Source organism: Abramis brama (assembly GCF_963993115.1).
Source record: "Abramis brama genome assembly, chromosome: 7".
Classification (NCBI taxonomy): Eukaryota; Metazoa; Chordata; class Actinopteri; order Cypriniformes; family Leuciscidae; genus Abramis; species Abramis brama.
In genome coordinates this window covers 1,452,281-1,466,522 of record NC_139969.1, presented here as the reverse complement: position 1 = coordinate 1,466,522, position 14,242 = coordinate 1,452,281, and the positions used below count along the sequence as shown (strand labels likewise).

Sequence of the window (14,242 nt, the reverse complement as noted above, 5' to 3'; positions counted from 1 at the left end):
ACTCGAATATCGTCAAAACAGGGAAGAAAAGACTAGTGCAACTTCTGTTTCATGTTGACTTTAATAATAAAAAACCCATAAAAATAACATTTTGACAGTCAATCATTGGACAGGAGCAGTGAGATTGTGACTTCAGATGTACATGAAACGCTGGTTTGCAATCGAGTCCACGTAATAAACCCTCAGAGGTTATGCATGCCGTCGGAGGGCAGCGGGGGCCTGAGGTGGGGGGGCAGGGGCATCTGCGGGGGCATGTGGTGCGGGTGGGGGGCTCCGGGGGGCAGGGGGGGCATTCCCGGGATCCCTCCGGGTGGAGGCGGCATGGAGTCGCTGAGGGACCGAGGCCCGAGGCCCGTGATCAGAGACGGGGGACGCTTCACGCCGGCCGACGGGCCCTGAGGAGCCGCCAGCGCTTTCTCCATCTTAAAGTGGAACTGCAGGAAGAACTGGAAGAGGAAGAGGAGGAGGAGGAGAGGTTAAGCGTTTAGGAAATACAGATGGTTGGTTGGTGTTTTAACAGCGTGCAAACACTTCATGGCGAGTAATAAGTTTAGGTAACACTTTATTTTACAGTGTCCTTGTTACATGTACTTGCCGTAGTAATAAAAGTAAATCATGCATAATAAATCTAAACCAAACCCTAATCCTATAGTAAGTACATGTGCTTGCTTAATATTACTCAGTACTTAAATATATAATTACACTGTAACAATGACACTTTGAAATAAAGATTTTTTCCATGTTCATCTTTTGTGTAATGATCATGAAGAAGCTCCAGTTCTTCTCTATATCAGAGTCAGTGTTTCTGAACTCCTGAAACGCCTCCATTGTAGTCTTGAGTTTCTCCCGGGAACGAACACGTCACAATATTCCTCATTATAATAATTCATGCGCAGAATAAAGGGGCGGGGACTGGTTGAGTTAGTTAGTAGTGTGTTAAACTGGCGGTTATGGTAAGGGGCGGGACATTTCCCAAACACACTCGAAGCGCTCGACCAATCACAACACACTGCTCCAGCTGACCAATCAGAGCACAGTGTGCTTTTCAGAAGGAGGGGCTTCATAGAGACAGGAAGTAAACAGAGCGTTACTGGCAGACTGGGAAGAGAGGAGCCGCAACAATGGAGAATATGAGGAGAATAATCAACATTCAAGCAGGAAAATTCTTCTAAAGTGTTTGCCGAGTGATATAATTTCTAAGAGAACTTAAACCATAACAATTTAATAAAACATGGGAATCTGGCATGAGGAAAAAAGCGATGGATCTTTATTTGATAATAAGATGATCAAAAAACTTTTTTCCATCCATTCTCACCTGTTTTGTTTCCCTATTCCAATGTGTCCAAAAGCGAGTCTCGGCTTTATCGATCTCTCGACTGGGCACCTGAAAATATGACAACAATAAGCAATAACATCAAAAACTGTTTTTAAAACATACCTAACTTTCTGTTTTTAAAACATACCTAGATTAATTATTATTTAAATGCCATTGTGTGGCTTGTTAAACACATTGCTGCTTATTTAAACACAAAATAAGACATTTAAAGACTAAATAAGAAAATGTGAACATACGTTTTTATTGAATTCTATAGAAATAACTGATCTTGTCGTTACTTTCATGTATCAATCTACAGATTCCCGCTTTTTTCTTTCATAAAAACGTAATATTGTTGCCAGAACGATTGCTTTGTACATTGTAATGGACTCTTTTTTCTTAACTGAAGCTTTCAGATAATAATATACATGTAAAATTCCACATAAAATTCTAAAAACGTGTAATTTTAAGATTTAAGATTATTAAGATTTAAGATTATTAAATATATATATATATATATATATATATATATATATATATATATATACATACATACATTTTTTCTTTCTTTTTCTTTCTCTATTCTTAATATAACAATAACAACCACCACTCAAATCAGTATTTCAGGTCTACAACTGATCACTTTTTAATAGTATAAAAAAAAAAGAGAATAAATTAATTATTTAATTAAAAAAAAACAAAAAAAAACATTTGGACACTTTGATAGGGCTGGTGACATTTTAAACATCACAAGTAACTTGAGTAACGCATTACTTTAACCATCATAGAGCGTAAGTTCATCGTTTGCACGTGTTTTAGCTCCTGCCAGTTCAAGCGATTTCAAACCATTCAAGTAAAGCAAAAAGATGCGAAAGAACTCAATTAATGAACACCGAAATCCATTCTCTTACACGTCTATTTGCGTTTGAACGGACAAATACACACAAAATTGTCAAAATGCCCGTCTCTGTGAGTATCCTCAAACACAGAATGGCTTGAATGGTCAGGTTTATGGCTAACGTGAACGTAATCAGTGCATTTGGTCTTAAAGGGACAGCAGCCTAATATTCCTGCAGCCGTCTGTATCATTAATCTTAAAGTTGGCATGAAACGGAAGTTGAGATTGTCATTTTTTCCTTGTTGTGACGTATATCCGAGTGAAACGGCTTCTGAAATTAGAAAAAAAATGTAGGGCGGGGCTTGATTTCGTCGTTCGGGAATTGATTGGCACGTGACCGACAGAGAAGAGAGGTCGTTTCGAGGGGGGAGGGAAGGGTAATGTATTTGATTAAAGATTATAAGGGTACATGAATTTAAAAAAAATAATGAAGTGCACAGATAAATCATTTATAATAAACACTATAATATTACATATAAAATGAAGATTTGTCAAATTTGATTTCACGCCAACTTTAAACAAACAACAAAATACAAAGAGAAAATCACTTTTGTAGCTTTAACAAAGATTAATTATATTTAATTTATACAGTAAAGAGACTATGCAGTGTTATTTTACATTTGATTATTCAATATCTGTACAGTTTTTCCCAATATCGTGCTACTTTTTCAAACAAGTAATGCAAGTGTTCCCATTTATCGACCTCTACTGTACAGGTCCTTCAGCTTGAGGCTTCTTCAGTTCACTTCTGATGTGGAATGGCCTTTGCATTGGCCAAAAATATAACTTTTTTTGTTATTAAAAAACAAACGAGCAAGCCCAGACCAGGTGAGAAATGTAACAAAATTAGTGTAATGCATTACTTTCCATAAAAAAAATAACTAAGTAATGCAATTAGTTACTTTTCTAAGGCAATATCGTAACACATTAGTTTTAAAAGTAACTTTCCCCAACACTGACAACAAATCTAATGCTAAATCTAATGATTAAACTACAGTAGTCAACGTTTGAAGTGGATCAAAAAAGTTTATCAAAGTTCATCTAAGACAAGAACGGGTATTGTTCAAAATTCGTGTATAACTTTGATGAAAGGTTTTGATCCACTTCAACACTGCAAAAAATGCTTTTCTTACTCCAGTTTCCAGTCCAAATAAAATTCTTAAATTAAGATGTATTTGACTAAAGTAGTAAAATGCCATAAGATATTAAGTCTTGTTTTCTGGGGGGAAAAAATCCAAATGAAGTGAGTTTTTACTTAAAACAAGCACAATTATCAGCCAATGGGGTCAGAAAAATAATATTAATTCAAACGGATACAAGATTATTTCTCTCACCCCATTGGAAGTTCATTTTGCTTGTTTTAAGCAAAAACTCACTTCATTTGGATTTTTTCCCCCCAGAAAATAAGACTTAATATCTTAAGCATTTTACTCATCTAGTAAATGCATTTTGATTTAAGAATTTTTTGATATTTGGACTGGAAACAAGACAAAAATACTAAGTAAGAATCATTTTTTGCAGTGGAATGTTGATGACTGTAGTTTCACAATCCCTCCTCGTGTCACGAGACGGATGTTTTATTGGACGGACCTTGAATGCGATGGTTTCATACGGTTCAGCGGCGAACAGCAGATACTGCCAGCGACGGTCTGGAGGCTCGATCCTCTGCTCGTACGCGGACATGAAGCGATGCCTCGGCCCGATGCCTTCTGCGATCTCTGGGTAATCAATCTGAAAAACAAGGACCCGGTTATGTCGTCAATGAAGGTTTGCAGGAGCAAAACATTAAAGGTGCAGTGTGTAAGTTTTAGCACATCTAGTGGTGAGGTTGTGAACTGCACCCAACAGAAGTTACAGTGGCCGACAGGAAGTGATGTCGTCGTCTGAGACAGCAGAGAGGAGCCAGTTAAACAATGAGGTTTCTTTACAAAGATCAATTAAGAAATTAGGTTTACTTGATTATTCAGTAAAACGATGTTATTGCGAATATTATTGTCACTTGTTCATCATTGTGTCAGTGTTTTATTCGCTGACTTTAGCTGAAGCTTCTTTACACGAAGAACAACATAGTGACGAAACGCATTTGTCCGTTCAGGGCCACCGTAGAAACATGTCGATGTAAGCGGACCCGCGGTGTGTGTAGAGAGAAATGCCTCATTCTAAGCTAATAAAAGCATAACGCTTCATTAAGTAAGGTCTTTATACACCACTGAAAACATAGATATGTATATGATATTGCGTTTATGTCAACAGATCCTCCTTAAAGGAGAAGTTCACTTTCAAAAAAACTTTTGCTGATAATTTACTCACCCCCATGTCATCCAAGATGTCCATGTCTTTCTTTCTTCAGTCGCAAAGAAATTAAGGTTTTTGATGAAAACATTCCAGGATTTCCCCCCATGTAATGGATTCTATTGGGACCCAAACAGTAGAAGGTCCAAATGACAGTTTAAGTGCAGCTTCAAAGGGCTTTAAACGATACCAGACGATGAATAAGGGTCTTATCTAGCGAAACGATCGGTCATTTCCAAAATAAATAAAAAAGTTTAAGTTTTATAAGCACAAACGCTCGCCTTGCTCTGTTCTGTGATGCGCGTTCGTGACGTCACGTAATACGCAATTACGTTGAAAAGGTCACGCTTGAAAAATTTCTGTCCTGAAGAAAATGTTCTTTTTGGCTTTTTAATATTAAAACACCCAGGATACGCACACGAAATGGGCATTTTAAACGATAAACTGACACAAATACATTTGAAAATGTGTATATGGTCCTCCTTCCGCACATTTGTAAACACGTCAAGCGTGACCTTTTCAACGTAATTGCGTATTACGTGACGTCTTCAACGCGCATCACAGAACAGAGCAAGGCGAGCGTTTGTGCTTATAAAACTTAAACTTTTTTATTTATTTTGGAAATGACCGATCGTTTCGCTAGATAAGACCCTTATTCATCGTCTGGTATCGTTTAAAGCCCTTTGAAGCTGCACTTAAACTGTCATTTGGACCTTCTACCGTTTGGGTCCCAATAGAATCCATTACATGGGGGGAAATCCTGGAATGTTTTCATCAAAAACCTTAATTTCTTTGCGACTGAAGAAAGAAAGACATGGACATCTTGGATGACATGGGGGTGAGTAAATTATCAGCAAAAGTTTTTTTGAAAGTGAACTTCTCCTTTAATATTACACACTGCACCTTTAACTTTGCAGATGCCCCCCCCCACCACCCCACATTGTAACATTTGTGATGTTCCCGGTCAAAAATGACCGGTCTACAAAAAATTGCTCATAAATCTCTCATTATGCTACATCATCACCAAATATTTGATTAAATCTTTTTGTAAACTTGTTTTCTTTCAATTAGGATCAGTTTTATATTTCTTTTTGGAATTGATCGATCGTAGGCCTTATTTATCTGAGCTTATGTACCTCAGTTTCTGAGTGAAATAAGCATTATTTGTGGATAATTTTGTAAATTTTACATAAAATATGAAAAAAATTCACAGTTTATCACACAATTGTGCTTTAACTTTTAACCAAGAAATCTGTTTTGAAATGCTTTTACTTTTTACAAAATGGTACAAAGTCACACTTGAGATGTTCCCGGTCAAAAATGACCGGCTTACAAAAAAATAGCTTATAAATATGTTATGCTATTTTACCACCAAATATTGGATTCAATCTTTTTGTCAACTTGTTTTCTTTAAATTATGACAGGTTTTTGTATTTATTTTTGAAACTGATTGATCGTAGGCCTTATTTATCTGAGCTTATATTGGTTAAAAATGACTGCCCATTGGAAATGAATGGGGGAGACACAAAAAAAAAAAAATCAGAGAAGCAATTTATCAGTTCCAAAAATAAATACAAAACCTGTTCTAATTTAAAGAAAACAAGTTGACAAAAAGATTGAATCCAATATTAGGTGATAAGGTAGCATAACGAGAGATTTATAAGCTATTTTTTGTAAGCCGGTCATTTTTGACACGGTGTCATTTTGTACAAAATAAAAGCATTTCAAAACAAATTTCCTGGTTAAACCTTAAAGCACAATTGTGTGATAAACAGTGCAATTTATTTTCGTATTATATGTAAAATTTACAAAATTATCCACAAATAATGCTTTTTTCACTCAGAAACTGAGGTTCATAAGCTCAGATAAATAAGGCCTACGATCGATCAATTCCAAAAAGAAATATAAAACCGATCCTAATTGAAAGAAAACAAGTCGACGAAAAGATTGAATCCAATATTTGGGGATGATGTAGCATAACGAGAGATTTATAAGCTATTTTTTTGTAGGCGGGTCATTTTTGACCGGGAACACCGCAAGTTTTAACACAGCACAAGGGTTACAACTAGTCTGACCAGCTAAGAGGTCTTGAAGAAAACACCTTTAAGAATAGTCTAAGCAGTTTATGCAACAGGCCACTGGATTACCTGGAAAAGCAGACTCTGCTGTCCGACCTCCGGATCCCTTTGTTTTGTTACTATGGGTAAAAAAAAATAAAAACACTTGTTATAATGGTTGCAACAATTAAGAGCTTAATCACAGCAATTTGATCAAAGTCTTGTGTTTGCATCAGGTAAAGTTGAAGACAAATGCGATATGCGATAACTCATTAAATAATGCAATGTTTGATACGATAATGCTTAAAGTGTGTAAAATAAACTTAAAATTATCTTTAAAACATATTTAAAATTATACATTTTCACATTAATTTCGTGACAAGAAAACATCCCTAAACTTCTGACAGTGAACATCAGTGTTTTACTGTATATCAGAAGTGTTATTTTAACATCAGTGTAAACCTCGGGGTTCAGGTTATCCTACTTTAGGGTTATTAAACAACACAAACTGAATAATCAAATGTAAAAATAAAACACTGCTTAGTTTTCACTGTATGAATTCAATATATCCTGATTCTTATTAAAGCTACAGAAGTTATTCAGCCGAGAGTGACTGATTTTCTCTGTCTTTAGTTCATGACTCATGACCGCTGTGATATGCATATAGCAATATATATACAGTGATGAAAATAAGTATTTGAACACCCTGCTATTTTGCAAGTTCTCCCACTTAGAAATCATGGAGGGGTCTGAAATTGTCATCGTAGGTGCATGTCCACTGTGAGAGACATAATCTAAAAAAAAAATCCAGAAATGCAATGCTTCAATGCTCTAACTGAGGGAAGGAGGTTGTTCCCCAAAATCTCGCAATACATGGCCCTGGTCATCCTCTCCTTAATACAGTGCAGTCGCCCTGTCCCGTGTGCAGAAAAACACCCCCAAAGCATGATGCTACCACCCCCATGCTTCACAGTAGGGATGGTGTTCTTGGGATGGTACTCATCATTCTTCTTCCTCCAAACACGTTTAGTGGAATTATGACCAAAAAGTTCTATTTTGGCCTCATCTGACCACATGACTTTCTCCCATGACTGCTCTGGATCATCCAAATGGTCATTGGCAAACTTAAGACGGGCCTTGACATGTGCTGGTTTAAGCAGGGGAACCTTCCGTGCCATGCATGATTTCAAACCATGACGTCTTAGTGTATTACCAACAGTAACCTTGGAAACGGTGGTCTCAGCTCTTTTCAGGTCATTGACCAGCTCCTCCCGTGTAGTTCTGGGCTGATTTCTCACCTTTCTTAGGATCATTGAGACCCCACGAGGTGAGATCTTGCATGGAGCCCCAGTCCGAGGGAGACTGACAGTCATGTTTAGCTTCTTCCATTTTCTAATGATTGCTCCAACAGTGGACCTTTTTTCACCAAGCTGCTTGGCAATTTCCCCGTAGCCCTTTCCAGCCTTGTGGAGGTGTACAATTTTGTCTCTAGTGTCTTTGGACAGCTCTTTGGTCTTGGCCATGTTAGTAGTTGGATTCTTACTGATTGTATGGGGTGGACAGGTGTCTTTATGCAGCTAACGACCTCAAACAGGTGCATCTAATTTAGGATAATAAATGGAGTGGAGGTGGACATTTTAAAGGCAGACTAACAGGTCTTTGAGGGTCAGAATTCTAGCTGATAGACAGGTGTTCAAATACTTATTTGCAGCTGTATCATACAAATAAATAGTTAAAAAATCATACATTGTGATTTCTGGATTTTTTTTTTAGATTATGTCTCTCACAGTGGACATGCACCTACGATGACAATTTCAGACCCCTCCATGATTTCTAAGTGGGAGAACTTGCAAAATAGCAGGGTGTTCAAATACTTATTTTCCTCACTGTATCTGCGATATTTCAATAATTTCGATATACTGTGCAGCCCTAATCGCAACATTGCATAAGATGAGAGTGCGTGTAAATGTAGTCAATGAGAAACGTCTATATATGATTAAACGTTGAAGGGAAATCAATCATAATCATTCTACTTGTGTTTTATAAGGCTCAAAGTCATACCTTTATAACCCGGTCTGCCAATCTTGACAAACTTCTTCACTTCAACCTTGACCTTCTCTGGGGCCGGTTGAGCCGGAGCTTCTTTTGCTTCTTTCGCGGCTCGTCTCGCGCTGAAAATGAAGAGCACAGGCGACACGATAAGCTCCTGCTCATCGTCCCGTTAATGATCGTGTGTGTGAATGCGGCACTTACAGGTTAGACTGATGCTTTTTGCCCTGTGTGTGAGCGAGGTAACTTCCCTACAAGAGAAAATCACAAACAATTCACATTTAAGTGTGAACGAAACATTCGTGTTCATGAAGTGCATTAAGGCGAGACACTACAGGTGAATAGGGTAACATTTTAAAATAATAGATATCACCATGAAACTTCCTCAGTTGATTACTTACACAAGTATATAAAAAAAATGTATTACAAGTTTTTGAAATTTGTATGTTTAATTAAGCAAATTATGCATTATCTCGTTAAATATGCGCGATTTTGCATATATTTTCGGTAGATAGATCTGAACATATGATAAAGCCAGGTGCAAAATTCTTTTTGTTTACAGACAAGATGAAAAAAAAATTCAGAGGGATTTCAGGATATATGCTTTCATTACCTAGGAAATCAAAATACACTGTCCATAGCCTTAAAAAAATCGATTTTCGCCATATTTTTTTTTTTTAAAAAGTCACATAAATCAGGCCAGGAATGATTTATTAACAAATCCCTCTGAAAATATCTTCAGAATACTGCTAAGTGTATAACTGGAGAGTTTGGTGTACATAGGCTGGGATGTTTGTTCTGGAGAATGACAAAAAAACTAATTTTGAGAAAACGGCATTTAAAGAGTTAAACAGCTCTAAACGAGATTTCATCGTTAGCTTTAAATCTCCCTTTGGACATTCACGATTGGTTACTGATAGAAAGGAAATGCCCATATTTGGGACAGCGTTGTGCAGGAGACTCAGAGCTTTACAGCGACCCCGGTCATGACCGACTTCAGTGAACAGGCGGAGCTCGGCGAGTCGCGCTGGAATGCTGACTTCCTGGTAAATTCGGGAGAAACTTACCGCCGCAAGTAAACAAAATGTAATAAAATAAACATCTTAATGTATATTGTCAACATTTTCTTTATAGCAGCTTGAAAGAACACATATTGAAGGAGTAAACTAGCCCAAAATCTCAAAACTGAGCACTGTAACCCTTAAAGGGTTAGTTAAAAAAACAAAAATAACGACTTTATTCAACTCTTCATGTTCTTCTGTGTGAGCCTCTGAGCGCTTCTGGGTTGTACGTCAGAACGGAGGCTCACTATTGGCCAGCATCACACGCATCATCACACACATGACCAGCGTCAGCCAATAGCGAGCCTCCGTTCTGACGTACGACCCAGAAGCGCTGCGCTGATACACTACGGGAACTCACTCAGAGGAAGAACATGAAGAGTTGAATAAAGTCGTTATTTTCCGCACTAAAAGTATTCTCGTCGCTTGATAAACTTAAGGTTGAGCCACTGTAGTCACTTGGACTATTTTAACGATGTCTTTACTAACTTTTCTGAGATGGCGGATATCGATTACAGAGAAGCCTATGGAGGAGTGAGCCAGCTCTCAGATTTAATCAGAAATATCTTCATTTGTGTTCTGAAGATGAACGAAAGTCTTACGGGGTTGAACAACATGAGGGAGAGGAATTACTGACAGAACTTTCATTTTTGGGCGAACTAACCCTTTCAGTGTGAACGAAACATTCGTGTCTATAAAGAGCATTATGTTACCTCATTATTGTGAAGCGTGAGACACAGTTTACACTCATAAGACCCCAGGTGGTTCTTCATGAAGTACGGGTCTTTATTGATGTCTATGGTCTCGAGCGCGAGCTGGCGCAGTCGTTCCCGCCGGTCTCGGTTGCTCTCGGACGACGACGCGACTCCGCCGCTGCCCGTCTTCCCTCCGGCTCTGTGCTGGAAATCCATGATGGCAGATCCTCACACAATCCTGCGGACACCAGCCAACAGGGAAAGGGTTAAAGGTCCCGTTCTTCGTGATCCCATGTTTCAAACTTTAGTTAGTGTGTAATGTTGCTGTTAGAGCATAAATAATATCTGTAAAATTATAAAGCTCAAAGTTCAATGCCAAGCGAGATATTTTATTTAACAGAAGTCGCCTACATCGAACGGCCCGTTTGGACTACATCCCTCTACTTCCTTCTTTAATGACGTCACTAGAGCCGTTTCTTGACTAAGCTCCGCCCACAGGAATGCTCCCTCAACTCTACCGAAATTCGTTTATGTACTTGCGCACTTCTTATAACTTACTGTGTTTACTCAGCTCTTACGGTGATTTTCTGGAGTAAAACTGACGCTTCATCTTTTGTGTGAGGTACAATAAACTTTATTAAACTCATCAGTATATGTTTGATCATCATTCAGACAGCAGACTTGTAGGCTATTAATAAATATTGGATACATACAAGCAGATGACAAATACGTTATAATAACCGTAATTAAACTACTAAACTATACCTGTTCCATCTCTATACAGCACTCTGACTCTGTAGGCATTATTGTCCGACTGGAAATAAACACCGTTACTGAGAGTTTCTGATATTATCATCATTCCGTGAGGTGATATTGTCCTGAGAGACTGAGTGAGCTCGTGAAGCTCCGCCCCCTGGGTCGTCCAGCAGCAGCTCATTTGCATTTAAAGGGCACACACTAAAACAGCGCGTTTTTCTGAGCCCCAAAAAATGACAATTTAAACATGCTGTAAAAAATGATCTGTGGGGTATTTTGAGCTGAAACTTCACATACACACTCTGGGGACATCAGAGACTTATTTTACATCTTGTGAAAAGGGGCATAATACAGGACCTTTAAAGGGGACATATGATGCACTCTTGATCTCTTAGAATGAAAGAGTTTGAACTTTAAGTAGAGAAGAAATTGAATACTTCCCCACTACAGTAGTCAACACTAGTGGATCAAAACCTTTCATCAAAGTAATATGTGAATTTTGAAAAACTGTACGCTAAAAGAGTAGCATGTCCAAAAAATAAAAAAACAGTCGGCGAAAAGGCCCCGGATGACCTACTAGTTTGTGTGTATTTTAATATGACGTTAAACCATTCAAGACTTGAGCGGACAAATACACACAAAAATGTCAAAACATCCTCGTAAACACAGTCGGTTAGGTCTTAAAGGAGACATATCATGCTTTTAAATTTTTCCTTGTTACATATAAATGATACATTTGTAGTCTATATAAAGCGGAAATGCAATGCTTGGGTCTGAATTCCTCATTATTATAGCTCCACAGGCCCCTTTTCTACCCCTTTTCTGATGTGCGTCTGAGAGCAACTCGTTTTGGTGCGGTCTCTTTAAATACAATTGAGACACTTCATACCCCGCCCACACTCGGTTCAACTCCACCCCGTTCGGCCATTTTTGTAGTTTGATAGCAGAGATACGATTATCTAGCGGCACAGAAACTTTTTATTCACACGTTATCAACAAAATGTCAACAACGGAAGACTTGTCCAGCCAGCCTTACATGTTCGAGCCAGAGTCGGAGCCGGAGCGAGATGAAAATGAAGACGACGAACCTGCAGAACAACGTCTTCATATGGATGTATCGCAATGGTGTGTACTGTATTTACACATAAAACTTTGGTCTTCCGACCTTTTACCACCGTGTCGAGTTATTTTGATTAATATGTGCGAGGGAGAGAGAGCAAGACAGCGTCTAGTTTGGAGACGGTGAAGTCTTGTTTACACTTTCGCCTGGCTCTGAAGAGAGAGAGTGAGCGCGCGACCGGGTCTCTCTCTCTGCTCGTTCTTTCAGTTAAACATGCGCCCTGTAACAAGCGCAGCAGTTCATCTACATTAGACGGTGTAATGAAGCGTGTGGGTTACTACATCCAACAACTGAACATTTTAACTTACCCTCTCGTAACTTCTGCATCCTTTAGCTTGGACTACAAAATTGCAGCGAGAAATAAAAATGGCGGATTGCTCAAAGTTGTGGGGCCGGAAGTCAATGTCCTTATTTGGCAGTTCCGCGGCAAATACTGTGACGTAATAGTTCAAAAAACGTCATAGATAACAGAAAAATCGGAACAGGTTGAAAAATATGACCAAAACAGAATATAAAGATATCAACGAAGCACCTGAAGAGAATAATTTCATATTTTCTGTACTTCTAAACACTCCAAATATACAACAAAATGCATTTAAGGGCTAAAAAAGTGCATTTGGCATGATATGTCCCCTTTAAGAAGTGAATGTAAACAGTTGAGAAAGAAAACACGTGTATTAGTATACTGGATCCATGGCTAATATTACTGATGCGGTCTCTATAATAACACTAATCAAACAACAGAAAGACAAAGAAAAATTAACTATGTTTGTAATGTATGTTTTAAAGTGCAGTGTTATTCTACATTTGATTAGTTTCTGTACCTGAAAATCTTAAAACACTTCGATTATATCTTTGTTCAGTTGTAATTATTTGTGCGATTGATCAGTTTTATTTTACTTTACAGTGTTTACTTCTACAATGAAATGTTTTGAAGTACGACTTACAATAAATGTGAATAATATCTCTTTTTTTTTTTTACACTATCGAAAGGTTTTCTGTTATTTTAGTCATATTACCTATAATAATTATACTATATAGAGCAAAGGTAAATTAAAATGAATAACCGACTTATTCATACGCGATAATTTACTGAAATGGGGTTACAAACAATCTTCATAAATTATGGTAGCCAATAATAAAAGAACAGCTTTATGATTATTTTAGACTTACATATAATGTTCTGAAAGTTACAGCTTGTTAGATTGTAATGAGAGAGAGAGAGTAAAATAGTCTAAAGAATTATGATTGTATTTAGAGCAAGAAACCTTGACTAACATAACAGAATGGAATAAAAATAATAGAAAGCATAAGTGTACAATATGATCCCATTTACGGTTGAGTGTACGGTTAAACTTATCAATTAAAATACAATATAAGAAGCATGCATACAAATAATTATGCAACTGTTATAAGACAATAGTTAGAAAGTAAGAGCTGAATCGAGCCGTATTGATTTCAAAGCTGCACTTTCAATGAACAATAACAAACGCTTAAAGCTTATTAAAAGATGGAGTTTAGTTTGGTGTTTTTATGTGAAAATAAGCATCATTTTGTATCAAAAATATCATTTTGAAAAATTTTACCTTACGTCCAGATCACGCTTGCCGCCGTCGCAGTTGTAATGCGCATGCGCGACGAGTGATGCACTTCCTGTTCCTGTTATTTTGACACGCACAACTTTATTTAAAAAAGCACAATAGCAACGCTACATTGCAAGTCTTTTTTTCTTTGGAAAGTCTAGAAGACAATGCGTACTTAAAACAGCTCAGTCATAATCAAAAAGCTAAATATTTTAATTAACATAAACATGGCTTTGTGATTATTATTATTATTTTAAAGACATTTCAAAACGTGCCCCTTATATATATTTGCGTACAGACGTTTTAAGAGGTAAAGCAGCGCCCTCTGTCGGCTACATGTGTTCAGCTCCTCCAGCTTTTGGTTGTGTGCATAGATATAAACGCATAGAATCCTCATTCGTGGCTGTCTGGCCGTC

The 14,242-nt window shown here is 37.6% G+C and overlaps 2 protein-coding genes across 2 annotated transcripts in view; one reads left to right on the top strand and one right to left on the bottom strand.

Moving 5' to 3' along the window:
* LOC311087653 (uncharacterized protein) overlaps positions 1 to 14,242 on the top strand; it is a 415,151-nt gene that overhangs the window by 366,360 nt on the left and 34,549 nt on the right. The gene's annotated exons all lie outside the window — the stretch shown is intronic.
* On the bottom strand, positions 43 to 13,905 carry sf3a2 (splicing factor 3a, subunit 2). Its single transcript, XM_084118960.1, has 8 exons — positions 13,830 to 13,905; positions 10,386 to 10,605; positions 8,816 to 8,862; positions 8,624 to 8,733; positions 6,653 to 6,702; positions 3,804 to 3,944; positions 1,316 to 1,384; positions 43 to 446 (listed from the first exon to the last, which is right to left on the bottom strand). The coding sequence occupies exons 2-8, from the start codon at positions 10,581 to 10,583 to the stop codon at positions 183 to 185; spliced, it is 879 nt and encodes a 292-aa protein (XP_083975086.1). The 5' UTR covers positions 10,584 to 10,605; positions 13,830 to 13,905; the 3' UTR covers positions 43 to 182.

Bases quoted from the DNA above. Each gene is read 5' to 3' on its own strand.
- sf3a2 (XM_084118960.1), bottom strand. From the start codon at position 10,583: ATGGATTTCCAGCACAGAGCCGGAGGGAAGACGGGCAGCGGCGGAGTC. The intron at 8,863-10,385 runs GTAACATAATGC...TTTCTCTTGTAG, and splicing joins TCACGCTTCACAATAATGAG to GGAAGTTACCTCGCTCACAC. The intron at 1,385-3,803 runs GTCCGTCCAATA...TCATATTTTCAG, and splicing joins ATGAAACCATCGCATTCAAG to GTGCCCAGTCGAGAGATCGA.